The 25443-nt window shown below is 39.3% G+C and overlaps 2 protein-coding genes across 2 annotated transcripts in view; one reads left to right on the forward strand and one right to left on the reverse strand.

Annotated features, from left to right (window-relative positions):
- Nucleotides 1-756: 756 nt before the first annotated feature.
- arl1 (ADP-ribosylation factor-like 1) lies at nucleotides 757-2742 on the forward strand. Its single transcript, XM_052118626.1, has 6 exons — nucleotides 757-881; nucleotides 1379-1516; nucleotides 1600-1681; nucleotides 1764-1875; nucleotides 1956-2134; nucleotides 2235-2742. The coding sequence occupies exons 1-6, from the start codon at nucleotides 878-880 to the stop codon at nucleotides 2263-2265; spliced, it is 546 nt and encodes a 181-aa protein (XP_051974586.1). The 5' UTR covers nucleotides 757-877; the 3' UTR covers nucleotides 2266-2742.
- Nucleotides 2743-2921: 179 nt separating this feature from the next.
- Nucleotides 2922-25443, reverse strand: part of utp20 (UTP20 small subunit processome component) — a 28439-nt gene continuing 5917 nt past the window's right edge. The window contains exons 21-62 of the mRNA XM_052118624.1: nucleotides 24661-24937; nucleotides 24377-24547; nucleotides 24159-24249; nucleotides 23982-24067; nucleotides 21586-21711; nucleotides 21308-21474; nucleotides 20902-21110; nucleotides 20468-20611; nucleotides 20078-20157; nucleotides 19763-19995; nucleotides 19488-19632; nucleotides 18715-18802; nucleotides 18475-18618; nucleotides 16606-16659; nucleotides 16361-16513; nucleotides 15795-15950; nucleotides 15572-15712; nucleotides 15328-15465; nucleotides 15078-15217; nucleotides 13453-13541; nucleotides 13042-13355; nucleotides 12550-12689; nucleotides 12275-12431; nucleotides 12089-12187; nucleotides 11845-12012; nucleotides 11592-11758; nucleotides 11359-11500; nucleotides 10603-10719; nucleotides 10305-10475; nucleotides 10063-10191; nucleotides 9558-9668; nucleotides 9330-9409; nucleotides 9155-9224; nucleotides 8580-8762; nucleotides 8356-8487; nucleotides 8110-8242; nucleotides 5761-5948; nucleotides 5589-5660; nucleotides 5216-5503; nucleotides 4326-4452; nucleotides 4036-4181; nucleotides 2922-3309 (exon numbers count right to left, since the gene is read on the reverse strand). Of these exons, the coding sequence (XP_051974584.1) occupies nucleotides 3154-3309; nucleotides 4036-4181; nucleotides 4326-4452; nucleotides 5216-5503; nucleotides 5589-5660; nucleotides 5761-5948; nucleotides 8110-8242; nucleotides 8356-8487; nucleotides 8580-8762; nucleotides 9155-9224; nucleotides 9330-9409; nucleotides 9558-9668; nucleotides 10063-10191; nucleotides 10305-10475; nucleotides 10603-10719; nucleotides 11359-11500; nucleotides 11592-11758; nucleotides 11845-12012; nucleotides 12089-12187; nucleotides 12275-12431; nucleotides 12550-12689; nucleotides 13042-13355; nucleotides 13453-13541; nucleotides 15078-15217; nucleotides 15328-15465; nucleotides 15572-15712; nucleotides 15795-15950; nucleotides 16361-16513; nucleotides 16606-16659; nucleotides 18475-18618; nucleotides 18715-18802; nucleotides 19488-19632; nucleotides 19763-19995; nucleotides 20078-20157; nucleotides 20468-20611; nucleotides 20902-21110; nucleotides 21308-21474; nucleotides 21586-21711; nucleotides 23982-24067; nucleotides 24159-24249; nucleotides 24377-24547; nucleotides 24661-24937 (6122 nt within the window). The 3' untranslated portion in view covers nucleotides 2922-3153. The remainder of the gene's footprint in view (nucleotides 3310-4035; nucleotides 4182-4325; nucleotides 4453-5215; nucleotides 5504-5588; nucleotides 5661-5760; nucleotides 5949-8109; nucleotides 8243-8355; nucleotides 8488-8579; nucleotides 8763-9154; nucleotides 9225-9329; nucleotides 9410-9557; nucleotides 9669-10062; nucleotides 10192-10304; nucleotides 10476-10602; nucleotides 10720-11358; nucleotides 11501-11591; nucleotides 11759-11844; nucleotides 12013-12088; nucleotides 12188-12274; nucleotides 12432-12549; nucleotides 12690-13041; nucleotides 13356-13452; nucleotides 13542-15077; nucleotides 15218-15327; nucleotides 15466-15571; nucleotides 15713-15794; nucleotides 15951-16360; nucleotides 16514-16605; nucleotides 16660-18474; nucleotides 18619-18714; nucleotides 18803-19487; nucleotides 19633-19762; nucleotides 19996-20077; nucleotides 20158-20467; nucleotides 20612-20901; nucleotides 21111-21307; nucleotides 21475-21585; nucleotides 21712-23981; nucleotides 24068-24158; nucleotides 24250-24376; nucleotides 24548-24660; nucleotides 24938-25443) is intronic.

The raw sequence follows: 25443 nt of genomic DNA on the forward strand, positions 1-25443 counted from the left end.
GGCCACATCTCTTAACAAATGGGGTCAGAGTTGAACTTAAAGTCACATACCTCATTTGGTCGATCGTTTGCAAACAGGTTTCCAAAACACTCCCCTGTCTTCAATTGGTTGGAAAGCAGATAGTCCTGCCCTTAACACTCACCATTGGTTGAGGTGAGCAACTCTTTGACTCCCCTACCTGAAACTTCTTTTTTTAAATAGAAATATTCATTAAATCATAGAAATTCAATTTGTCTCCGGCATGGGAGGCAGGCGAGCTAACAATGAGGCTAAAGGCTTCAGCTCTAGCCTCAGTCGCTAGTGCAGCTCTTGAGGTGAGAGTGAGGTTTATACATATTGTACAGCTATCTATCAGCTGGCTGTGACATGTATAACAATTTTAGATAAAACAGTGAATTTAAAATCAAAATGTAACGTCTAACATTAAAACGTGTTTTCTAATTTTAATGCAGCCCCTTAAATTCTCTGGCCTGCTTATTAATAATTTTTATGATTTATTTGAAACAAGGATAGACATGAAACTGTTCTTTAATTATATTTTCATCTGGTCGAGGTTAATAATGGTCTTAAAAGTAATGTGTATGACTTTTTCATACACATTACATGTTACTGAATAATTAGTACAGTAATCTAATTACACTGTAGATTTAATTAGTAATTAACAACTTTTTTTAGAGTAACTTACCCAACACTACTATTATTATAATTATGTGGTTGGTTCGCAGCTGAGTGTCGAATCTGCACGCGGTGATTGTACAGTAAAGCGTCTCGTTCACACGTGACCGTGAGACACGTCATTCAGGAAGTCGAGCACGGAAGTGTTTGCACCGCTCTGCCTTCGAGAGAACGAGCAAATAAAAAAAGGAATTCATCTAAAATGGGTATGTTTATATGATTTAAACATGTTGTGGACCAGTACGTACTGATGACGTAACTAGCTAAACGTTTTCTTCACGCGCACGTTTTTGTGTGCGTGTGTACGCGTGGAAGTTTGTTCATCACGCTTTTGGTTCGCATGGTGATGCTAACCTGTTTGTTCCTTAGCAATTGTAGAAAATAAAATAACCTATAAATTATAGTAAAGTTCATTTATAAAACACTCCGGCTTGTTTTGTTACTTCCTAACGATGAGTTTTATTCTGTCGTGTTTGGCATAAATCCTGTATGAAATGAGTCACTTAATATGATGGTCATGCAATTCAGTTAATAATAACAATTTTAAGTCAATGTGATGTCGATAGGATTTATAATTAAGGTGACCAGCAGATAAGAGTGACAATGACATTCAGTTTTAGACCAATTCTGGTTAGTCAACATTCTGCTGTCAGTGATGATTATGGTGTTGTTATAATTGAATGTGTGTATCATATCTTTACAGGAGGCTTCTTTTCTAGCCTCTTCTCTGGCCTGTTTGGCACCAGAGAGATGAGAATACTCATATTGGGTCTGGATGGAGCCGGGAAAACCACCATACTCTACAGGCTGCAAGTGGGAGAAGTGGTCACGACAATTCCAAGTATTTGTTTAGAGTCAGGTTGATACCCGTGTTTAGACATATAGTTTTGTGTGTGATCTAAAATGCTGTTTCCTATCACACAGCTATTGGCTTTAATGTGGAGACAGTGTCATACAAGAACTTAAAGTTCCAAGTGTGGGATCTGGGTGGACAGACAAGTATCAGGTATGGTTTATTTAATCTGCTTAGTTATCAGTTTTATTAAGAAATAAACCAAAGCAGAAGATCTGATTTATCTCCTTCCCAGGCCATACTGGCGGTGCTACTATTCAAACACGGATGCAGTGATATATGTCGTGGACAGCAGTGACCGTGACAGAATGGGCATCTCCAAGTCTGAGCTTGTGGCCATGTTGGAGGTTGGTAAATTAGCTGTGGTTTCTATTAATTAACGCTCTATGATTGTCAATGAAATTCTTAATACGTGATAATTTATTAGGAGGAGGAACTAAAGAAAGCTATCCTGGTGGTGTTCGCCAACAAGCAAGACATGGATCAGGCTATGACCCCTACAGAGGTGGCCAATGCTCTCGGCTTACCTGCACTCAAAGACAGGAAGTGGCAGATTTTCAAGACATCTGCAACCAAAGGCACTGGCCTGGATGATGCTATGGAATGGTAGGTCTATTGTTAAGGAATGAAGTGTTAGTATATGTTCATATTACAAAAGATACTAATGGAGAACATGCCTTGTTTTCCCAAAACTCTCACATTGCAGGCTTGTGGAGTCGCTAAAGAGCAGGCAGTGAAGGCACACTCGTAAATACCTTGTAAATACACCTGATGAGTGTACTTCAGAGACTGCTTATTGGGTGTCCTTTGGAATAGTGACTGCATTCTTCCTTTTGTGTGAAGGCCACGCCCCAGCCTTTCCAAAACAGATATGTTGCGGTGTCCACAAAGCTGGGTGAATGACTAAGAAAATGGACTCTCTCAACAATTCAACTCTAAAAAAAAAAAATGTGTCTGATTTTGCTAATGCCTGTATTGACGCTTTGTAGACTTTTTCAGTATCCACTACATTTGTAATTCATAAAGGTGTTTGCTTTTTTTAAATTGAGCCTTTTTCCTTAATTGAAAATCTCTGCAGCTGGTATATTGAGTTGTTTAATATACTTGCTGGGTAGATATTTAAGACTGTCATTTGTATGAATTGGATTTGTAATGGCATATTTATATATTTGCAAGTGTATAGGGGAGAGCACTCCTGTGTTATGGTTGTCAAATAAATATGCAGCATCAATGTGTCCATTGTATTATGTATTTAACATCAAACAATTGCTGGGCATGTTTTTATTTAAAAACATTGCACAAGTTGCAAACATGTATAATACAACAAATCTGAGTATAATCACTCTATGGTAATGGTTAAAGGACTATTCAATCCAAAAAGGAAAATTCAGTCATTTACTCGCCCTCATGTTGTTCCAAACACATATGACTGAGGCCGTATTTGGCCCACGTAAGAAAATAATATGGGTTTGAAAAAACACTTGTGTAAATGACAGAATATACCTTTAATGACTCATAGGGTCTCTTGGTGTCTACAGCCAACACACTGTCCTCAGCTTTACGCCACACTTTTGGTGACCTTTGCTGCCTCAGGCTGCAGAAACATTAAGCAGCAGAGAAACTGTTCACTTGATCATGGCCAAATCCCTTAGTGAGCTGCGTTTCGATTTCTTTGCTTTATGTCCTGAACGCACAGACTCAAATTTCCTCTTTTTGGCTTCTGTTTTCTTTAGTTGTTTCTTGACTTTCTTTCTAGCAGCAATGTCAGGATTGACAACAGCCTGCCAGGGAAAAAATAAAAAGACAAGGTCATATTACACAATTGTTTTTTTTAATGCCCAATTCCCAGTAGGTCCTCATGGTGGCAGACAAGTCTCAGTTGCCTCCGCTTCTGAGACCTTCAATCCACGTATCCGATCACATGGCTCGTTGTCCATGACACCGCGGCAGCTCATGCTAATCTCCGCGATCCACTCACAATCTACCATGCGCCCCATTGAGAGCAAGAACCACTAATCGTGAACACTAGGTTATCCCATGTGACTCTGCCCTCCCTAGCAACCTGGCTGGAATCACTCAGCACACCCTGGATTCGAACCAGGGGTAGAAGTCAGCTTCAATACTCGCTGAGCCACACAGTCGCGTCACATTACGCTATTTATATTTTCTTATTAAAGATGAAGTGTGTAATTTCCGCACCACTATGATGACCAAATAAACTGTTAAAAGATCATTTAAACAGGTTTCCAGAACAATCTGCAAATGACATCCCCAAACTAGCCAATTTTGCTGTGTCAGGCAGGTGGGGATGTTCAAACAAACAGCAATGTTTTGAGCCAGTGTTTACAATTTTCATTGAAATCAACCTACAAATGCTTTAGAGTTGTCTGCCTAGTAAGCTGATATAGGAGAAAGTATTTTAGTGTTGAAAAGATTACACACTTCAGCGTTAATATTAATGTACATTTTACAGGACTTGAGCAGCAAGATTTATCAGCAGCCCTTACCTGCATGGCCTTTTGTTTCTTGCGAGAGGCCCGTCTCTGGGCGGCTTCTTTCTGCACTGCGGCAAAAGCCAGAGAGAATCGTTCCAGACCAACCTGCTTCTTCAACAACTCAATCAACTCCTGAGCCAGATTCTTTAACGTGGGGTCTGAAGGAAGCCAATAAGAATAAAAATTGTATACCAATGTCTGTTTCAGTCTCTAAGTCACTGGCTGAGGTAGCATGGCACATGATTAGGTATTGACACTATGCTGATATAAACATGCTTTTTATTTTCTTAAATGGGTCTTACCTTGGTCTGCATATGTGCTGTCCAGCTCTCTGTAGAGAGGCGCAATAATGGTGGTCAGGTAAGGTCCAAGTCGATCTTTGCCAAGATCTACAGCTATGGCTCCCAAGAATTTAAAAACACAGGTTCTCTGCAAAAAAAACGAGAAAGAAACATTGTTTATGATTGTTCAAGGGTCAAAGCAGACAACATTTCATCAAGGGATCTGTCTAGTCAGCGATGTCATAAGTTTAAAGGGACAGTTCACCTAAAAATGGAATTGTCATCATTTACTCACCCTCGTGTGTTCCAAACCCCTATTACTTTCTTACATGGAACAGAGATGTTAGACAGAATTCTAGCTTCAGTCACTATTTGCTTTCATTGCATCTTTTTACATCAAATGAATGTGCATGGTAACTGTGGCCCTTACATCAAAGAAAGTCATATAGGAGCAATATGAGGGCAAGTGAATGATGACAGAATTCCCATTTTGGCTGATCTATCCTTTAAATAGGATCTTAATCAAAAGAAAAAGACACTGGGGGTGCCTGGGTAGCTCAGCCAGTAAAGACGCTGACTGCCACCCCAGGAGTCGTGAGTTTGAATCCAGAGTGTGCTGAGTGACTCCAGCCAGGTCTCCTAAGCAACAAAATTAGCCCAGTTGCTAGGGAGGGTAGAGTCAAATGTGGTAACCACCTCCTGGTCGATATAATGTGGTTCTCATTGGGATGTGTGGAGAGTTGTGCGTGGATGCTGCGGAGAATAGCTTGAAGCCTCCACACGTGCTATGTCTCCGCGGTAACTTGCTCAACAAGTTACAAACTGAAATTTTTCCTCTGCCGCCCTGATTGAGGGCGTTGTTGGGCATTCCAAATTGGGGAGGAAAAAAGATAAATACATTTAACACCCACCTTCAAAGGCACTTTAGGTGTCACAGCTGCCTCTCTTTTAGCCAGCAATGAAAGCTTCTTCATCACCCAGAGGAGAGTTGGAGGCCTGTCGTCATTCTCTTGCTCTTCAAGCTCTTTCTCCTCTTGATGCTCCTTATCTTCCACTTCCCCTTCATTCTCTTCCATGTTATCTGTCGTTTCTTCCTGCAAATCTGTCACCTGTTCCTGTTCTTCGATTGGGTTTGCTGTTTCAGACTCAGGTGAGATGTGGTAGATCACCTTGGCTACGTAGAGCAAGTTCTTTATCACCTGGACATGGAAAAGAATACATCAACCTTTTGTAATAAATAGTGAGTCACTCTTGTACTCGGTTTGGATTGGTCAGAGTTCCTACCTGCTCCCCAGCAGCAATATCCAGGTATTTAGACTGCAGTTGGTAACCGAAGGATAAAACCAGCTCTCTCATCTAAAGCAGGGATGATAAACCATTAAAAAAAGGAGACAGATCAAGCTCAGTCTATGTACGTAAAGAATGAGATTTAAATGCAAGTTTTTAGGTCCCTTGCCTTCTTATCAAGGTTTTTAGAGAGGAAACCAGTGGCCACAGGTTGTGTGGTTTTATGTGTGTTCTCCTGAGAATTCCATAAGGTCACCAGATCCTCTGGTTTATGAGCAGCAAACAGCAGGCCGAAGATCTGAGAGGCGGTCAGCCACACCCAGGAGTGAGGGTACCGCAGATGTGAATCAATATGGCCTGAAGAGAGTACATAACACACTTCCAGTCAAACGTTTGAACACACCTAGTACTATACTTGTTATTACAATATCACACTTTATAATAATAATAAGTCATTTTAACTATAAAATGACACAAATGGAAGTACAAGAGTTATGTGGTGACCATAAAAGTGTTAAACAAAATGAAAGCAATCTTATATTGTAGCTACTTCAAAGTAGTCATTCTCTCCCTAGATTTCAGTTCTGCACACTTCATGAGGTGCATCCAGAGATGCTTTTTAAACTATTGAATAACTTCATGTATGCTGGATACTTGCTGGCTACTTTTACTTCACTATCCAGTCCATCATATCAATTTGTATGGTTTTGCAATTTATATTTGCATTTGTGCTTTTTCAATATTTACTGAGAAAGGCCACCCAAATGAACATAATTTAGTATATGATAATTCAAATAAATATATAGATAATAATTCCTTACATTACATGTATTGTGGCAGCAGAAAAATTAAGCATTTCGACTAGAGGTTGACCGATACCAATAACTATAGTGGTGTAAAATACTGATAATTTAACACATTATTTTTCATATAATGAATTGCACTAAATTACCGTGTTAACTTGTCAGCTCTAATTTGTATACAAAACTTAAGTCAAGTATTTAAGTTAGAGCTGTCAAAAGTTGTTTTACATGCAATTAATGCATGCGATTAATTAAAGTTTAACACACTTATTTTTCTTAATCGCGATTAATGCATACTGTTAATAAAGCGGAAACCATAAGAAGCACTGGTGGTACTAGGGTGGAACCAGGGTGGAACCTTTTCTAAGTGTCCGCCTGGAGTCATTACACCACAACAGTGATGGAAAAGGACTTCTTAACGCTATTTGTTTGTACAAAACAAGCCCAGATGGGACTTGTGACAGAAAGCTAGTACTTTGCAGCCTCTATAAGACACAATTTGATTACAACAGAAGCAGGTCAAGTCTTAACTATCACGAAATTGCAGAATGAGACGATGTATGCAGCACTTTTTATGTGGAGATCAAAGCGGTGCTTGACGTTGGTGCCCTGACGTGAATCACTAACGCGGCTTAACGATTGCTGTAGGAAAGCGGATCGCCACAGTCTGCCAGGTGATTAATATTGTGGAGGATGAGAGTTTAAGAGATGAAATGCTAATTGCAATGAATATGCAACCTATCTTGGGACTAGTACTTTCAATTTGTTAAACTCCCACTTAGACTTTGGTGCTATTTTAGAGCATTTTGTTTTATCCCCTTTTCTCCCAATTTGGAATCCCCAGTTCTCACTACTTAGTAGGTCCTCGTTGTGGTGCGGTTACTCACCTCAACCTGTGTGGCGGAGGACAAGTCTCGCTTCTGAGACAGTCAATCCACGCATCTTATCATGTGGCTCGTTGTACATGATACCGTGGAGACTCACATTATGTGGAGGTTCATGCTACTCTCCGCGATCCATGCACAACTTACCACGTGGTCCATTGAGAGCGAGAACCACTGATCGCGACCACAAGGAGGTTACCCCATGTGACTCTACCCTCCCTAGCAATCGGGCTAATTAGGTTGCTTAGGAGACCTGGCTGGAGTCACTCAGCACACACCGGATTCGAACTCGCGACTCCAGTGTTGGTAGTCAGCGTCAATACTCCCTGAGATACCAGGCCCCTATTTTAGTGCATTTCTATCTTTATACTATGTTTGGAAAATGATAATAAAGCATTTTATTGTTACATTTTGTTTTGCTTGCTTTCCTAAAAAGGAAATAAATGCATTTTGACAAGAAAAGGTGTATATATATATATATATATATATATATATATATAGATATATATATAGATAGATAGATAGATAGATATATATATAGATAGATAGATAGATAGATAGATAGATAGATAGATTCAAATTTCAGCATTTTAAAATCTACAATTAATAATGATTAACTGTGAAAAATTCTGCAATTAAAACATTTTAATCCACTGAAAGCACTACTTAAGTATAAGGCTTTAAAGTATAAAGATTTTAAGACGCATAAATTCAGTCTCTAAACCTTTAACTGGTGGTGTGTATGTATGATACCATTGATTCAGGTTTATAAGTGCAGGTTTTTCCACACTGACTTAATCCATGACTGTTAGACTGTGTGTGTGTACTCACCCCAGATATTGTTGAGCAGATCTTTAGGTTTTTGGAGCTCTAAAAATCTGCAGTCTTTGATGAGTTTGACGATGAGCGTGAGGTAACAGAACAGCAGTCTGTCAGCAGCCTTCTCATCCTCCTCTTCCTCAATCTAATTATCAAATAAGGACAATGTCATTTTAAAGAGAAATACTCTGCATCCTTCACACCTGGACACCATTTTAGTGTCCACCATTAAAAGGTAGACACTAAAGTAATACTCACTTCTTCAAAGTTGGAAGTGTTGATCTCAGACTCTATGAAAGGTATCAGGGCTTCAATTCTTCGGCTAAACTTTTCCCCTTCTACTTCCGCAAACAGCCCACAAACCTGAGCTCCCAGTCGCCGCAGAGACGTCTACAAAACCCCAAATGCACAAACCATTAAAACCAAAACATCTATTTCAGCAGAAATTAACAATTTCACTCAAATTTGCATTATCAACTGACCTTCTCTCCAGTCAGCCAGTTGTTGACAAGGTTGAACATGGAGTTCTGATGCTGCAAATCAACCCGATTCAACAGAGACTTGATGGCCAGAGCTGCCATTTTCTTACAAGATGCAGAATCATCGTTCAACATAGCCAGCGACAGAGGCACAAAGAACAGGCCGCAGTGCTCATGCAAGAGTTTCTGTGAAGAAACAGATACAAACACACAGAAAGAATATTTAACAGTATTTGAATGTCAACATATTCTACACTTTTATAGCTTTTTATTTTTTTCCCCTGAAATCCACTTTTAATGTTAACCAAAGCTCCTTGCACCAAAACCAATTCCATTTCCTCTTTCTGACAAGCATACCTTCTATATGTAAATGCCTGCTGTTGTTTGAGGTGTTGAATATTGAATAGATTTGCAAATGTGGGTGGTCAAATGTTAATGTGCTAAGATTTCATAAATGGTCTAGGTAGAGTGGAAGACGTTTTGCATGGATATTAAAGCAAATCTGCATTGTCAGCACATCAAAAAATCATGTCCCCTTTAAAAAGAACTTCAACATCCACACAGAGGTGAGACGATACCTGAGGGAACGTCTGGAAAATGAAAGCCATCATTTCAAGGCCAGACTGTCTGCCAGTGTCATATTCATAACTGCAAAGAGCATAAACAAAATGGCACTTTAATTAGTCTGACATGAACAATTGATATCTGCCTGTTTTTATTTGAATGCAGAGTTAAATAAATGTTTAAATATACCTAAGCTGAGCCACTATGAAGTCAAAATTTTTCCTCATTTTCTTCCCCAGTGGATAGTCCATCAGGTACTTCAGGTAAATCTGTGGTAACAATGGGCAGAAACTTAAATGTTAAATGATTTGAAATTCTGTATCAGGATAATGATGATAGTAAATGACGAATATGGTGACAATAATGATGAATTATAGTGATGTTGTGATTAAGAAAAGGAAAGTTCTTCCAACTGACCTGTCTGCAGCGTACTCGAACCTGTTCGTTTGTCCCGCTGATGGCGAACTTGGCCACTTTTGTCATCACATCCTCCATTTCTGGCACCACCAGCTTTCTGGAGAGAATCGCCTATCAGAGAAAAAGATTAAGAATTTAAACTCTGGTGTATGGTACAAATCGACTCGAATCGAAGATCACTATAGCTTGCGACCAAGTTTTACTCAACAACACAAGCAATAGCTAGCCTATAAAATATTATCAAACAGAGCAAAACTTGTGTTCACTAAAGAAATTCACATGACTTCAGATTTTATTAATTTCACTGACTTTTCTAGATGTGGGGAAAAGGTATGTATGTATGTATGTATGTCTCTGTCTCTCTCTCTCTATATATAAATATCTATATATATATCTATATATATATATATATCTATATATATATATATAGAGAGAGAGAGAGAGAGAGAGAGAGAGATTTATATTACGAGCAGGTAAGCAGGCAGGTTTAAAAAGTTTTACTCACCCTAAGAAGGCCAAACGCAGTGGCTTGCCGAGAGTGATCATAAATGTCCTCTTCAGCATATCCCAGCAGCACCTGCAGTTGCGTTTCTGATATATGCTGTGTCACACTCTTCACCAAAACAGTTATGGCCTACAAAAAAAAACACAGAACATTTCACATTTGATTATTGATATTTATATATCAAAATGAGGATGTTATTAACTTGTTAAAGTGTTGAGAGTCCTCTCATTTGAGGCAGGGACCTTGAAGCAGTTCTGAACGAGGTGGAAGTTCTCGCCACGAGCTGCACCCGCTTTGGCGTAGTCCTTCAGCAGGACAAAGAGCTGTTTAGTCATCTGCTCAAAATTCTGTTCCACTGCAGGCAGAGGGAACTTCAGGATCCAGATAAAGGCCTGCAAGGCTTCAGTAATGACCTGCAGTGCACAGAAAACGAAGCCATTTTTACCGTTTGTCAAATAGTTTTGATGTAGTCTTGAAATCACAGAAATGTATAAAGCCATCAAAATACATAGAACGCATAGTAAAAAACAGAGGTCAGACCTTCACATGCATGGAGTTAAGACAGTCCAGCAGGAGAGATACGAATGGATCCAACATCTCCTGTACTGATGCGACAGATGAGTTGACCTTTGAACTCCTCAGACTGCCGTAAAGCAACTGTGTATGGGAGAATGAGGCTTGTTATTGAAAAGCAATACTGCAACAAAGAACAAGTGAAAGGTCCTGATATGGTACTATGGTGTAGTCATAGTTATCAATAGATCCATTATAAATAACTCAACTTAAGCATACTGATTGTTGAGAAAGGCTATTATCAGAATGGAATACTGTGCAGAATATACTGTATACGGCCTACAACCTTTTAATAATAGTAAGTGACGCCTTTGGTATTATTCCACAATAAACATTCCAGAAAAGTAGTATGCTACATTGTTGTCATGTGGCCTTATCATATTGCTGTGTTTAATTTTGCAAGTCCCTTCCAGTTATCAACTGGTTACTTAGCATTTTTAATCCAATTTTGTGTAAATATGCCTGGCAATATGCTGATATTGCAGCAGTAGTAAGATTAGTATGGTAGTATCCTATTCTGAACATAGCCAAAATCTCATAAATCGCTCAATTTTTGTATTACTTGCCATCTAAAAAAATCTTTTGCATTCAAATTGGTGTGCCATTCATTAAATGTTTAGCATTGAGCCTTTGTGGTGGCCACCATGATCCTCAACCTTTAGGTCTACCACATCACCAATAGTTTTCAAGGGCAGCTCATGATTCAACGTAGTGTTTTCTTACACTAAGACCCGTTTCCACTAAGATGTGCATATTGGTTCTGCTGCTGATGGCAGCTTTCACTCCTCCTCTCTTAGGAATGGGCGGCAGAAGTAAGCAGCTTGGAGGAGGCAGTCGAGGGTCTGGAGGAGGAAGAGGCTTCTCTCTGGATAAAGAGACAATGTATGTTCCAAAATAACAGCATGACAATTATGACATTGTGTGTTTTTGTGTATGCATAAGTGAGTGTGACGTACTTGCTCTTGCTTGTAATGAGCTGCAGACTTTGACTAACGAGTCCGTGGCTGAGCAGTAGGATTGACTGAGGGGTCATGCTTTGATTGAGCAGAAGACCGGCCACAATTCTCCTAAACACAGCATGCACTCGCCTAGAGACCTTCAAACTGGCTGTGTTCTCAAGTATCTGAGATAAAAACAGAAACCAAATAAGTCTTTTCCCTTTCTGAGAACAAAGAAACAGTGAACCTGCTTTAGAGGCATTTTTTTTACCACTTTGAGTGGCAGGATGAGGTGAACCACTCGCTCCTGACTGCAGAACTGGGCTAGAAGCTCGTACGAGTCTGAGCTCTTGCTGTGACGGGCCTCCATCACTTTAGAAACTATGCCTTTGATTGCCTTCTCCTCAGCCACAGCCCCAAACAGCTCATTGTTGAAGATCTGGGAAGTGTATTGAGAGTTAGCCAATAAAAATGGCTGATAGTTTGTCGATAAAGACATAAATGGTGTCATTTACCGCAACAAGCATGTCCATGCAGGGGTCAAGATCTCCTCCGGTCATTGATGGTTTCAGAATAGAGAGTAAATGGTACACCGTGAAGGTCAGCACATGGATCTGAAAGTTATAAAGTATACAGTGATAATTTATCAAATGCATACTTTAAATTACACACTTAGTATATGCGTCTACAGGCAACATTACCTGATAACCCTTCACTAGGACACCCTGCATCTCTTTAAGCAGATAATGGAGGTATTTATGTCCAAGTGTCTCTATGATCTTCATCAAAGTGTTTCGAGCGACATCACGGATCTCCTGGAAACGGCTCCTCAGGTGGACACACACTTTCAGAAGGATACTAAACATATAAACACCAACAGTTTTGTTTGTGTTCTGATACACCTGCTTTACTCAAACACATACTTGAATTTTGAAAATGGGAGCCATTCCAGGAAAATACACACACACACACTTACCCAGGTAAATTGGCTTCCATGACTTCTTGTGGGAGAGACTTCATGAGTTGAACCATGGCAAAGGCAATAGGCACTCTGAGCACCTCTTCATCTTTCACCTCCTTAGACTTCATCGTCTTGTGCTCATCATCTCTTTTAACCTGCAAAAACGCACATAAGTGTCCAATTATTCCTTGCTAATTACCTTGTAATTTATAAAAAATTCACAAACAAAAGAACACAAGCAAATCACAATGACTTCTGATAGACATGTACAGACTTGAAGTTTTTTCAAGACTCAAAAACCTATCCAATTGTCTACTATTATTTGTGCACCTAACAGAGTTGCTACCCATTAAAAGCTTCTCTATTTCTGAGCTTTTATTTTTGTTAGAATGCCAACTAAGGCAGCTACCTAAGCAGACATTAGAAAGTGAGGCAGCTCACTTGGGTTTAAAACATAGCCTCAGTCTTACTTAAAGTGAAGCTTTAGAAAAATGAGTGAGCTCTGACCTTTGCAATGAGACACTTGTGGAGTTTGGGCAAGACACTTTGGGTGACTGTACGATGAATGGATGAGATAAGAGCTTCTAAATCCTCTTGACTCTGTGGAAGCCCACTGCTGACAACAGGGGGTGCTTTCTTTGCCTGAATCTCTGTGGGGACTTTTGGTTTGGCAGAGTCTTGTATTTCAGTGTCCATAGCTTCTTTTGCTGTGGAAATGGCTGCTCCTGCATCATCGGTTTCCATGGCAGCCTCAGCATCAAGTTCGTCCATGTCAATGGTTTCTGCTGCCTCCTCAGCATCTTCCTCCACATTACTGGGCACTGAAGACAAAAAAAAAATAAATCAAATTTGTTGAGCACTGTGTGGGCAAACAGCAATTATATGGTGGCATGTTTGACTTTTATAGCACACTCTTACCTTCTGTCTTCCTGGCCTTGGCTGCCTCGATTTCCTTGCTTAGAGTCTCATGGTCAAAATGGAATGCCTCAAGAACAGTCACCAACAAGCTACACCAGTAAAGAGACAAGCAAAAGATTTCATGTCAAAACAAGGAAAGAAATACTGTCTGACATACTGTCTGATGTAATCCTGATTTCTTCTATTTTTGTGTATTTTTCATACTAAATTGTTTTAGATCTTCAAACGAGATATAACATAAAATGCAATTGAGTAAAAGCAAAATAGCATTTTCAAACATATATATATATATTTTTTTATTGAAGCAAAAAAGATATCCAACACCTATATCAACCATGTGAAAAATGAACAGCCCCCTTAAACATAATGGCTGGTTGTGCCAACTTTAGCAGCAACAACTGCAACCAAACGCCTCTGATAACTGGAGATCAGCCCAGCCTTCTTTGTGAAACTGCTTTAGTTCAGTCACATTGGAGGGTTTTTGAGCATGAACCGGCCGTTTAAGGTCCTGCCATAGCATCTCAATTGGGTTCAAGTCAAGACTTTGACTAGGCCACTCCAAAACTGTAATTCTGCTTCTTTTGAGCCATTAAGAGGTGCACTTACTACTATGCTTTGGGTCATTGTCTTGCTGCTTAATCCAGTTGCGATTGAGCTTCAATGCACAGACTGATGACAGACGTTCTCCTTAAGGTAGAGAGCAGAATTCATTTTTCCCCTCAATTGTTGCAAGTTGCCCTGGCCCTAAAGCAGTAAAGCATCCCCACACCATCACACTACCACCACCATGCTTGACCGCAGGTAGTGTTCTTTTGTGGTATTTGGTGTTTGATTTACGCCAGATGTAAAGGGACCCCTGTCTTCCAAATGGTTCCACTTTCGACTCATCAGTCCACAGAACATTCTCCCAAAAGGTTTGAGGATCTTCAAGGTGTGTTTTTGACATAATTTAGACGAGTCTTAATGTTCTTCTGGGTTAGCAGTTGTTTTCGCCTCGCCACTCTTCCAGAGAGGCCTGCAGTTCCTTGGATGTTGTCTTTGGCTTTTTTGTGACTTCCTGGATGAGACGTTACTGTGCTCTTGGAGGAATTTCAGAAGGTTGGCCACTTCTGGGATGGGTCACTACTGTGTCAAGTTTTCTCCATTTGGAGATAACGGCTCTCCCTGTGGTTATTTGGAGTCCCAGAGCCTTTGAAATATCTTTGTAACCCTTCCCAGACTGATGTATTTCAATCATCCTTTTCCTCATCATTTCTGGAATTCTTTTTCAACCTTGGCATAGTGTGTGCTCTACTGGACATTTTAGCCAACTTCATGCAGTTGAAAAGTTTTATTTCTGTATTCATTTGATTAAACGCGGCTGGTAGTAATCAGACCTGGGTGTGTCTAGTCCAGCTGAATGCCATTATGAATGCAATTTCATAGATTTGGGGATTTAGTAACTAAGAGGACAAATACTTTTTCACACAGGCCAAGTTGGTATTGGAACCTTTAACTTCAATAAATAACATTATAATTCAAGAATTTGTGTTTACTCAGATTGCCTTTGTTTTATGTTAGAAGAAATCAGGATGGGGCAAACACTTTTTCACAGCACTGTAAATGCACAATCCCACACAGTGTACCTGACAGCCAATTTCTGCTCAGCTAAGCCGGTCTGTAGAACATGGACGAAATGTTTGAGGTAGAATAAATACTTGGACCAGGTGAGGCGTTTGCACACAGCACCAATAAGGTCAACTGCTGCCGTTGTCATGGCTTCATACTGGGAACACAGAATTACAATTCATCAGCTTAAACACAGTAAACTGACAATCAGAATGGACAAAAATATAACCAGGCCAAAATTTCAGACTGATAAACTCAAGTAACAACCTTCAGCAGTTTTTCGTCAAACAGAGCAATCATGGCGTAGGGCATGATGTAATTTTGCATCGAACGCGAAGACATCACAATCGTGCCCTCGGTCAGCTGTTTGGCAAACTTCCTGAGAGCTCGTCCCCTTCTGTGAATCTGAAACGCAAGCATGTCAAAGTGGTGCCTCAAAAACAAACCTTATTGTACAGTGAAAGCCACTTTTCCATTTTCCATGTTTTGAGACTTGGGTGCATTATGTAACCTGGATGTGCTTCATGTGTTCAAAGAAATCAGACTCGGGATCACTGTAGTTTGTCAGCTGCACCAGTTCACAGAACTCAGATCGGTTTGGGAATGTCTTCACCAGGCAGGCCAGAACTGTAGTGTAATCACTTCGTACACTCTGAGAGAAAAGGACAAAAAGATGTTAAAAACAATCAACATGAAACAGTGCAATGAAAGTGAAGTGTTGTGTGTCTTTTCACCTCAATCTTGCTCTTCAAGCCCTTGCGAAGTGCATCCAATATTGTGTACTGCACAATCTCTTTGTAATCCGCCTCTGGGCATCCCACTTCAGAAAGCCGCGTTATTATTGCTGACAGACACATTGTGGCACTGTCAGCCAAAGACATGTCCCCAATCTGTCACATAAACACAACATTAATGCAGCAGTCAAAACTTAATACAGGTCAAGAAACAAAAAAATAAGCACAAAGAAACTAAAAGCTGAAGTATGCAATTTCTGCAACACAATCGCAACTGAACGGAATTGCAAAAATTAACAATGTTTCAAAACAGTTGTTCAAATATTCAGACAGTCCCGCCCCCAACTCATACCATTGTTTGAGTAACATTGATGGGTGGAGTCTGACAGGAATTCTTATAAAGTGCCACAAAAAACTGTTTCCGAGAAAATGTACCTATTAATGGCTTACGTACAGTTGTCTATGTGTATTAAGCTTGGATAGAAGTATTTTAACACTGAAAAAGTTACATACTTCATCTTATCATCTTGAAGAGATCAACAAACACCTCAACTCTCCACACTTACTGTAAAAGAATGAAAGCAGTTATGCATGACAGCAGTCAGGTATCTCATATCCAGCGTGCTCATCTCCTTAATGTGCTTGTTGACCTTCTGGAACGCCACCAGACGCACGTCAAAGTAAATCTCGTCCAGATGTCGACTGTCAAACGCACTGAGCTGGAGATGAGAAAAGGTCATACAAAGTCATGTAAAAAGATTATTGGAAGAAAGAAAAATAACTCTTTCTGATTGGCTCAATGGATTCTTACTTGAACAGCAACATCTGTGATGTACTTCAGCTCACTGTCGATGTCTGACAGAGTCTGTGAGGAGAGAGGAAGTCAGTTAGAAAGCATTTTCTTAGAGGGGTAGGGATGGGCATTATCAAGTAATTTTGTAGTCAAGTACTCTAACCCACACAAAAAAAATATATAAAAAATAAATAAATAAAAAGAGCAATCGATTTAGAACGGCAACTAATCTTCGATTATTTTTTCGATTAATCGGATTACATTTTTATTTCCTTTATTTTATTAAAATGTGATTAAAAAATAAATAATTTATAAAGGGTGCAAGTTTGGTTTGATTTATGGTACTAAATGTATTATTAATACTATTATTACTTTTGGGACATATGCAAAACAGTTCCTTTCCTTCACTTGTAAAGCTTAACAAAAAGTACTATTCATTAAAGAGTCAAATTATCCATCAGGGATGGAATGGGACAAAAAAAATCAGGCCAGCAGAGGGCAAAATGACAACAGAATAAAAATATTAATAATTCTGCATAACATAATACATAATTATGTTACTTACTACATACATTTTAAGTATTTAAAATAAATTGTATAAGTTTTAAAAAGTATAGTCACTCATTAAATGTTTCTAAACTATTCTTTTCGAGAGAAAAAGAAAAAGAAAAAAAAACTTTTCATGGTAGCGTATGCTTATCAAGTAAAATAATGTTTGCTATAGTATAAGTTTACAGGTGAAATTTATCATCACATTAGGCATTATCAGTACCATCAAATAGCAGGTCCCTTAGCATTATTATACATAATATTCAGCATACAGTTTAAGTAGTAAATTTATCAGATTCACTCTCACGCTGAAAACTCTCATTCTAGACTTTTTGTCTAGACATCCTGAGCTCATTGTATTACACGCACTTACAGGTTGAGAAGAAACATTCAAATGAAATCGTGGTATGCTGTTGTGCACATGTATTAAAAATTAATGCACTGCTTTTCTCCATTGCAATCAGTTTGATTAAAGATGATGTGTGCTCACGTGCTCGGTAAAGTTTAACGGAAATGGAAATACGCGTCTTTTTTTTAATTCATAACATGTATACATTAAAAAAAACATAGAAAATAGCAGTAAAATGTAAGTTGTGCACTGGAGAGAACAAGTCTTAAGCACATGAAACAGCACATGCCCTCTTTCAATGCACCACTCCACTATAAACTGTATGCTTCTCTGAAGTGTTTATAAAGTGCTCTCGTGTGATGGGCATCTTGGGTCATGTTTTTTCTGCTTCAAATTGTCTCTGTCGTTTTTCAAACGAGTTATTATGCAACACATTTTTCACTGGGCTGCAAAGTGACGTCACTGGGGAGCATCTCCGTGCTCGCAGCAAATATCCAACTAATCGATAATGAAATTAGTTTTAAATGATTTTCATTATCTATAATTATTGATCAGTTGTTGCAGCCCTAAATCGATTACTTGTAAATTAAAATGTACGTTGAAAATATCAGGGATGACACATACATTAAATGTATATTTTGTTTTATTCACAAACATTACCAGGAACTGTTTCAAAATAAGCTAAATTCAACAAACTTTGTGTTTCTTTTGGAAAAAATGAAATAAACAATATGCATTAATTCAGTTCTCATTACATTTCATTAAAATTCTTAATGCATTAATAACTGCGAGATTTGGTGAGAGATTCAGAGGGAAAGTGCGGTATAATTCAGTGTTGCCTACGTCAGGCAAATAAGAAATGGAAAATCAGTTTGCAATAGTCGAGTATTTTTAATAGTCGATTGGTTGGTGCTGTACAAGTACTCGATTGGTTCATAACTTGTGCACATCCTTAGTGTTAAGATAATGTAATGATAGTGTAAACTAACCTGGAACACCTCACACAGAGCCTGACGAGGGAGTCTGTTGTGGATGACAGAGAAAAGTTTACTGAGTGGCTTGAGGAATGTGCTGGGCTCCGAACACCGTTTCAGTAAGTTCTGCACTGTAGCCAGAATGTCCATCTCTGTTTCCTGAGAGAGAAAAGAGGAAAACATCCACAAAGATGCTTTTATATAGCCACCATTGCAATATATTAACACACATTACTTTCTGATGTGAGGACTTACCTGAGCAGTTTTTGGTTTGTTAAGATACGGTAAAAGCAAACTGATCAGTGTGGAACTCTGTTCCTTGTCAGTCACAAATCTGCTGATCCTGGGACAAAAACAAACAAATCATTTTTAGTTTGTTAATTTCTCCTTTTTTTAACCTCACATAAGTTAACAAAATACCAGTCAAAAAAGTTGGGACACACTTGACTGAATTTGTTTCTCACGATTTAAAAAACCTTTTGATGTAAAGGCGTATGCTTAAAATTTGTTTTAGGGGGAGCCTGGGTAGCTCAGGGAGTATTGACGCTGACTACCACCCCTGGAGTCACAAGTTCGAATCCAGGTCTCCTAAGCAACCAATTGGCCGGTTGCTAGGGAGGGTAGAGTCACATGGGGTAACCTCCTCATGGTCACAATTAGTGGTTCTCACGCTCAATGGGGCATGTGCTAAGTTGTGCGTGGATCGCGGAGAGTAGCATGAGGCTCCACATGCTGTGAGTCTCCGCGGTGTCATGCACAACGAGTCACGTGATAAGATGTGCGGATTGACGGTCTCAGAAGAGGAGGAAACTGAGACTTGTCCTCCACCACCCAGATTGAGTTGAGTAACCACAGCACTTCGAGGATCTATTAAGTAGTGGGAATTGGGCATTTCCAATTGGGAGAAAAAGGGGAGGAGAAAAAAAAAAAAAAAGGGGGGGTGACAACTTTACAGAAGCTCAGATATAAGATAATGTTACTACATAACGCATTAAATATAAACAGGTATATTACATATATGGACGTACTTGGAGAGAATGTTGAGCTCTTTGCTAACTTGAGCTCTAAATTTCTTCCTCTTGAGGCGTTCAGAGTTCCGCACAACTCCGCTGAGGTACTGCAGCAGTGCTGGTATATGAGGAAGTATCAGACGACAGCCGACCATCAAAGGCTCTACACGCAAAGACAAAGACATCGAAAAACAAGAGGAAGAAACCAAGAAGTCATATAAACAATCCTCTAGCATAACCAACAACATTAGTACAATTTTCAGTTCGAACTCTGACTGCTTGTCTCTCAGTACCTGTGATGTCAGAACTCTGTTCAGGCTCTGGGATCACACAGTCGTTCACACTCAGCTCTAACTCCTCCTCTGTGGGTATGAAGTCTGGCGTGTTCAGCAAACTCTCTGCTATGTCAATCACCATGGCTGTCGTGTTGGCAGACATGTTTTTGGCGGATAGCAGAGCAAAAACATTGAGCAGGACATCACACTCGGGGTGGCCTGGTCTCTGCTTAGCGAGCAAGGGGAAAAATCTGACAGAGAGAAAAGAAGATATAACAAGACGAAGATGCATGTTTGGTAAATGACGACTGTTACATGCAGATCTGAACTCACTTGGCGTTTTGGCTCCACAAACAGATGAGCTTCAGGAGGGGTGTTGGTGCATATGGGCTTTCGGTGGGCAGACGACACACCTGATACACGAAACACAACAAAACACTCTGGGTCACCAGTCTATTAAGCATAGTTGGTCCTTGTGCCATTTCCTGTTGACAAAACTGACAGCAGCCAACATCCAAATATTTGGACACTGCATCTGTATGAATTTGTTTGAAATGGTTGTTTTGAGTAGCACCTCTGGGCATTGGAGAAAACTTGTAGAAAAATAACAATCTATTATAAAAATGTCATCATTCCAGGAAAACGTATTCCATTCCAATGTTACAATACATGTCTAACAAGGCTGATTTATACAATTTATGTCTCTTGTTCTAACAAACGAACCTGAGGCCACACTATGGCTTGGAACACAGCATCCAGCTCATCTGAAGTAAAGCTGTACGACTCAAAGCCGTCAAAGAATTCTTGAATATGCAGAATCCCCAGACGCCGCAAGTTCTTCAGTGGACCGATGCAACCAGGCTTTAGCTACAAAAACACAAAGAACAGTGCGCTCTCTCTTACTAAGGGCATCAGTACTTACAAAAATCCATCAATTGCAAAATAAAAATGTTCTGGAATCTGATAATAAGTTTTGAGAATATAAACAATTTAATCTCCCCTTTGATTGTAGACTTTGAGAAACTCTTAAATTAACTCTCTTGAAATCTTTCACATCTAGAAAGTTAAATACTAATGCAATATTTTAGAATACTTACTGCATATATATAAAAATATAAAGGTTTAATGTGTAGACTTTTTCTACTTTCTGTACTTACCTCCTCCCTGTGATCCAGTATAATTGACACGGAGGCCGTGATGCACAGCAGAATCTGCAGAAGTTTGGGCAGGTAGATGTGGATGAGGTGACCCAGTTTATGGATGATAACATCTATGATGTTGAGCAGACTGTGCTGCCGACCCACAGGGAGAACAGCACATGGGTTTGTTTCAGCGATTGCTCGCTCCACTGCAGTCAGACATGTTCCTGATAAACCACAAATGAAAATAATAGAAAGAGATATTTCTGATTAAGTTTTGAACTACATTTTTCATTCTTGTTAACTAATGTACTTCTAAAGGCAAAGAATGAAGTTTACTGCTGAACAGTCTGTTTTAATAAATAAAAAATTATAATTTAGGGACAACAGAAACCGATGGAAAGTCGTGTGTCTGACTCAGTACCTTCATTATGATGACAGACGGGCTCCAGCAGAAGATCTATGAACATGCCCATCTCCTCCGGCTGGCAGCTGGCAAGGAAGCGCAGCACTATCGAGGAGCGTGAGGATGAGCCCGCCTTACCCTGAAACTTATTACCAACCTTAGTGCGCATCCGCCCGTACAGAATCCTACCGGGAAAATACAAACTACTCACTGCGGGCACATCAAATTCACCCTTGGAAAGGATTCAACTGTGGAACTTTAAATTATTCACACATATAACGCGTGTAGACACACACCTCATTAGCATGGGGATGAGTTTGGGTCGGTGTGACTGCAGCACCACTGCTCCTTCCTCTGAGATGTTAAAATGGACAATTTCATCTTTGAATTGCTTATCATCCAGAAGTTTCTCAAGGTTCTCTCTGTAAACAAAACACAAATTTACTGTAAAATTCATCATTATTTGGGTCTAAACCAAACCACCTGAGGAAGGCCAGTGCTGCTTCAATGTATAGAATAGAATACATTATATTAGTTAAACCCCTAAAAATAAATGAGAAAAAAACATTTAAAATATTAGGAAATGTTTAAAAAAGTGTAAATGCATCACCACAGGAAGTTAGTTTAAAAAAAAAAAAAGCTTTCTTAGCTCAAAACTACGGATCCCCATAGAGGACAGGACGTGAATTATTTTTCTGAAATAGTTTTGAGTTCCCTCGCAAAAATGTTACCATGGTTTTACAATAGTATTTGTAGTAATGCCATAGTAATAATACAGAAAAATTTTAACTATAACAAATATTGCAGCAAAACCATAGTAATCACAATAATTACTGTCTTTTCTACAGTAAAACCATGGTTAATATATGGATACAGTATACTGTTTTAAAACCATGGTTTCCATCAAAAACAAAACATGTTTAGCCTACAACAATCATGGATACTACAATATTATCATAGAAAAATTATGGTTACTTCAGATTACAATATTACTATAGTAAACCATATTTAAACTATGGTATTTGTAACGTAAAACTTTAATAAACACAAAATTATGATTTTATTAGCAGTGTTCATATTCCTGTATTATCACTATGGTTTCACTATGAATATCATGGTTAAATTAAAGCTGCAAGCAGCAATGAATGGACCCTCGCACCCTGGTGCATGTTGGGGCTGCTGTGACAGGGGAATGTCACTAAAAATGTTTTTAGCATTTTTTAGCACTTAAATGTTGTTAAGAGTGTATCACCAGTTTAAAACATGTAATTTCCTGTTGCCAGTAGGTGGCACTATGACTATAACTGAATATCGGCATATAGATCAGGCCGGGACACAACAACTTTCATGGCAAAACATAAAAAATTGTCAGGTACCCAGGGACACACCGTTCCGTAAAAATCTTAGCAATTTAGCATCTCCAAGGCCTTTAGATTAGACTGATCGAATATGATGTTGATCTGATTTCATCTCTAGGAGGAGTTCGGTAAAGTATGAGGCCTGAAAAGGCAAAAACTGAGCAAAAAAAAAATCACAATGGCTGACTTCCTGTTGGGTTTATGATATGGTTCTAGGAGACGTTTTTGTATGTGTTGACATATTTTATAGGTGGCGCTAACGAGCCATTTTGCCACAATTAATTCTAAAACCAGTACCAGATGTACATTTTCCCCACTTTTGAGATGTGTGCAAAGTTTCATGAGATTTCGGGCATGGTTAGGCCTCAAAAATGTGACTAATTTCATATTTAACTTTGTCAGGCCGCCACGGACACGCCCTTCAACGAAAACTCAAAAGCTTTGCAATTTAGCATCGCCAAGGCCTTTAGATTAGATTAACCAAATATGAAATAGATCTGATGAAATCTCTAGGAAAAAAGTATGAGGTCTGGAAATGGCAAAAACTGATCCAAAATTGAAGATAAAAATCAAAATGGCTGACTTCCTGTTGAGTTTAGGACATGGGCCCAAGATACTTTTTTGTAGGTATACGTCTTGTACGATTTTCGTATGTGTAGATGAAATGTAACAAAGCGAACATCGTTGAAAGATTGTAGGTGGCGCTATTGAGCCATTTTGCCACACCTAATTCTGAAACCCATATCAGATGTAAATTTGCGCCACTTCTAATGCGTGTGGAAAGATTGAGTTTGTATGTTTAGGCCCTCAAAAATGCCTAGAAGGACAATAGGGTCCTCGCACCATCGGTGCTCGGGCCCTAAATATGGTTACTGTAGTAAAACCATGGTAAAACTATTGTGAGGGCACGTAAAGCTATTTCAGAGAACAAATTCCCACCCGGTCCTCTAAAGGGCTCCATACAAAACATATCCCTGATAACATAAGAAATTAGGCCAGTGATGGTTGCCTCTAGGTATTTTTTTCCTGAGCCAAATAACAAAATTGACTTAATAGCAACCCAGAGATGTGAAATGAATATTATAATCGACTAAAGACTTCCTGAGGCAATTGGTGCATTCCAGTATCTCCACAGGTAACCCAAGAAGTTTGCTGTTAGATACCATCAGCCTCTGTTCTGGATATAAAGCATTCTATTCACACACTGACCTAGTTTCTTACTGTATGATACCTTAATACAGAGTTGTTACAGTTTCTGAAAGAAGAAAAATGAAGTGTGGAAAGTAAGCAAAGTGTTGACTGTGTATGTTGGTGTATTGTAGAGGAGTTCTTACTTGTAAGGCAGAATGTTTGGGTCTTTGTATGTCATCAAACAGTCCAGGGCTATTTTCTGTACTTGTTGGTCTTTATGGCATAGAAGCTGTTGGTTTAGAGAAAGAATGGGTCTTCACTAGCTGTTCACCAGGCATTGACTGGCAGAAATAGCTTTGAAAAAACCTGGGAAACTCTACCTGTGTATATAGTTCATTCAAGCTTGGCTCCAGATATAAAGCTTTAGGGTTGGTGAATTTGGAGAAGACCTTCAAGTGAGCAAAGAGCTGCCTATAACAAAACAATGCAGATCTTGATGAGAAACAAACATCGGTGTCTCGTATATCACACATGGGCATTTGTCAAGTAGGTTACTAGAGGAAAAAAGCGGGTGTCAGAAGACCAGATCATATCTTACTTGGCCGCTGCTCTTCTTGGAATCTTCCTTTTGGATTGTTTGGAATCTTCCTCCTCATCTTCCATGTCATCATCTGCTTCTTCACCCATCTCTTGCTCTGATGAAGAGATGCGCTTCTTCATGAGGTCTTGGGTGGGAGCCACCAGCAGGTCGGCTGGGTAGAACTCATTACTGCAAATAAATGTAAAGAACAGAAATATGGAGAACTGGCGACCACGTTTATTCAATGGAAATTTGGTCATTGTAAAAGCTGGTATAAAAATCATATTTTCCCACAAACAAACCTAATGAATCGCAGCAGTAATGGGCTGAGCTCTCGGCTGTGTGGCTCCACTCTTTCTGGAAACATGGCCATGGCTCGCCACAGCAGGCCGCGGAAGTTGGTGAAGTCCGTACGCTCGCTGGGGTCTGCTGCCTGGTCCAGCTGCTCCAGAAACAGAACTCCCACGTCCCCACTGTCAATCACGTCTGTCCCCGGCCCTCTGATCTGCCTTGAGGATTGATCTTTACCACCCCCATCCTCCTCATCGTCTTCATCATCTTCTGCCTGAAGCTCTTCCTCTGAGAATCAGATAGGATAGACCCTTATTGGTTAAAGTCAACATGAAATTACAACTGATCCCATTTACTTAATACTCACCTACTTAACATGTACTTTATCCTAATTACATCTACATAACATACTGTACTTAACTTAATATTTACCTAATCTACAGTGCACGTTATTCCAAAGAAATAAAAAAGTGTTTAATAATCTTACATTTTTTATTAAAGTCTCAGTAACGACCTTCCTTTTCGATTGACATCAAGTCTGCATTTTAACAAACTCAGAAATTAAGAATTAATGCCCAATCAATCCCAACTGAAGTCCCAGAGCTACATTTTATTTTTGTTGAATTGTCACATTTAACTCCTTACAGAAGTAAAATGAAGAAATTAAGCAGAAAACTGGATTTTCCTTTTCACATAACATTTGATGTACTATGTAGACCTATTCTTTGACAAATATGCGTTATAAACTTTCTCAACACAAACCTCGCTCTGCAATCCAATTAGACCATTTAAGG

Source organism: Xyrauchen texanus, chromosome 45, assembly GCF_025860055.1.
Source record: "Xyrauchen texanus isolate HMW12.3.18 chromosome 45, RBS_HiC_50CHRs, whole genome shotgun sequence".
Taxonomy (NCBI): domain Eukaryota; kingdom Metazoa; phylum Chordata; class Actinopteri; order Cypriniformes; family Catostomidae; genus Xyrauchen; species Xyrauchen texanus.

What these genes read in the sequence shown, in the direction of transcription:
- arl1 (XM_052118626.1), top strand. An exon ending in AGCTTGTGGCCATGTTGGAG is followed by an intron (nt 1,876 to 1,955) that starts GTTGGTAAATTA and finishes ATAATTTATTAG; the next exon opens with GAGGAGGAACTAAAGAAAGC. An exon ending in CTGGATGATGCTATGGAATG is followed by an intron (nt 2,135 to 2,234) that starts GTAGGTCTATTG and finishes CTCACATTGCAG; the next exon opens with GCTTGTGGAGTCGCTAAAGA.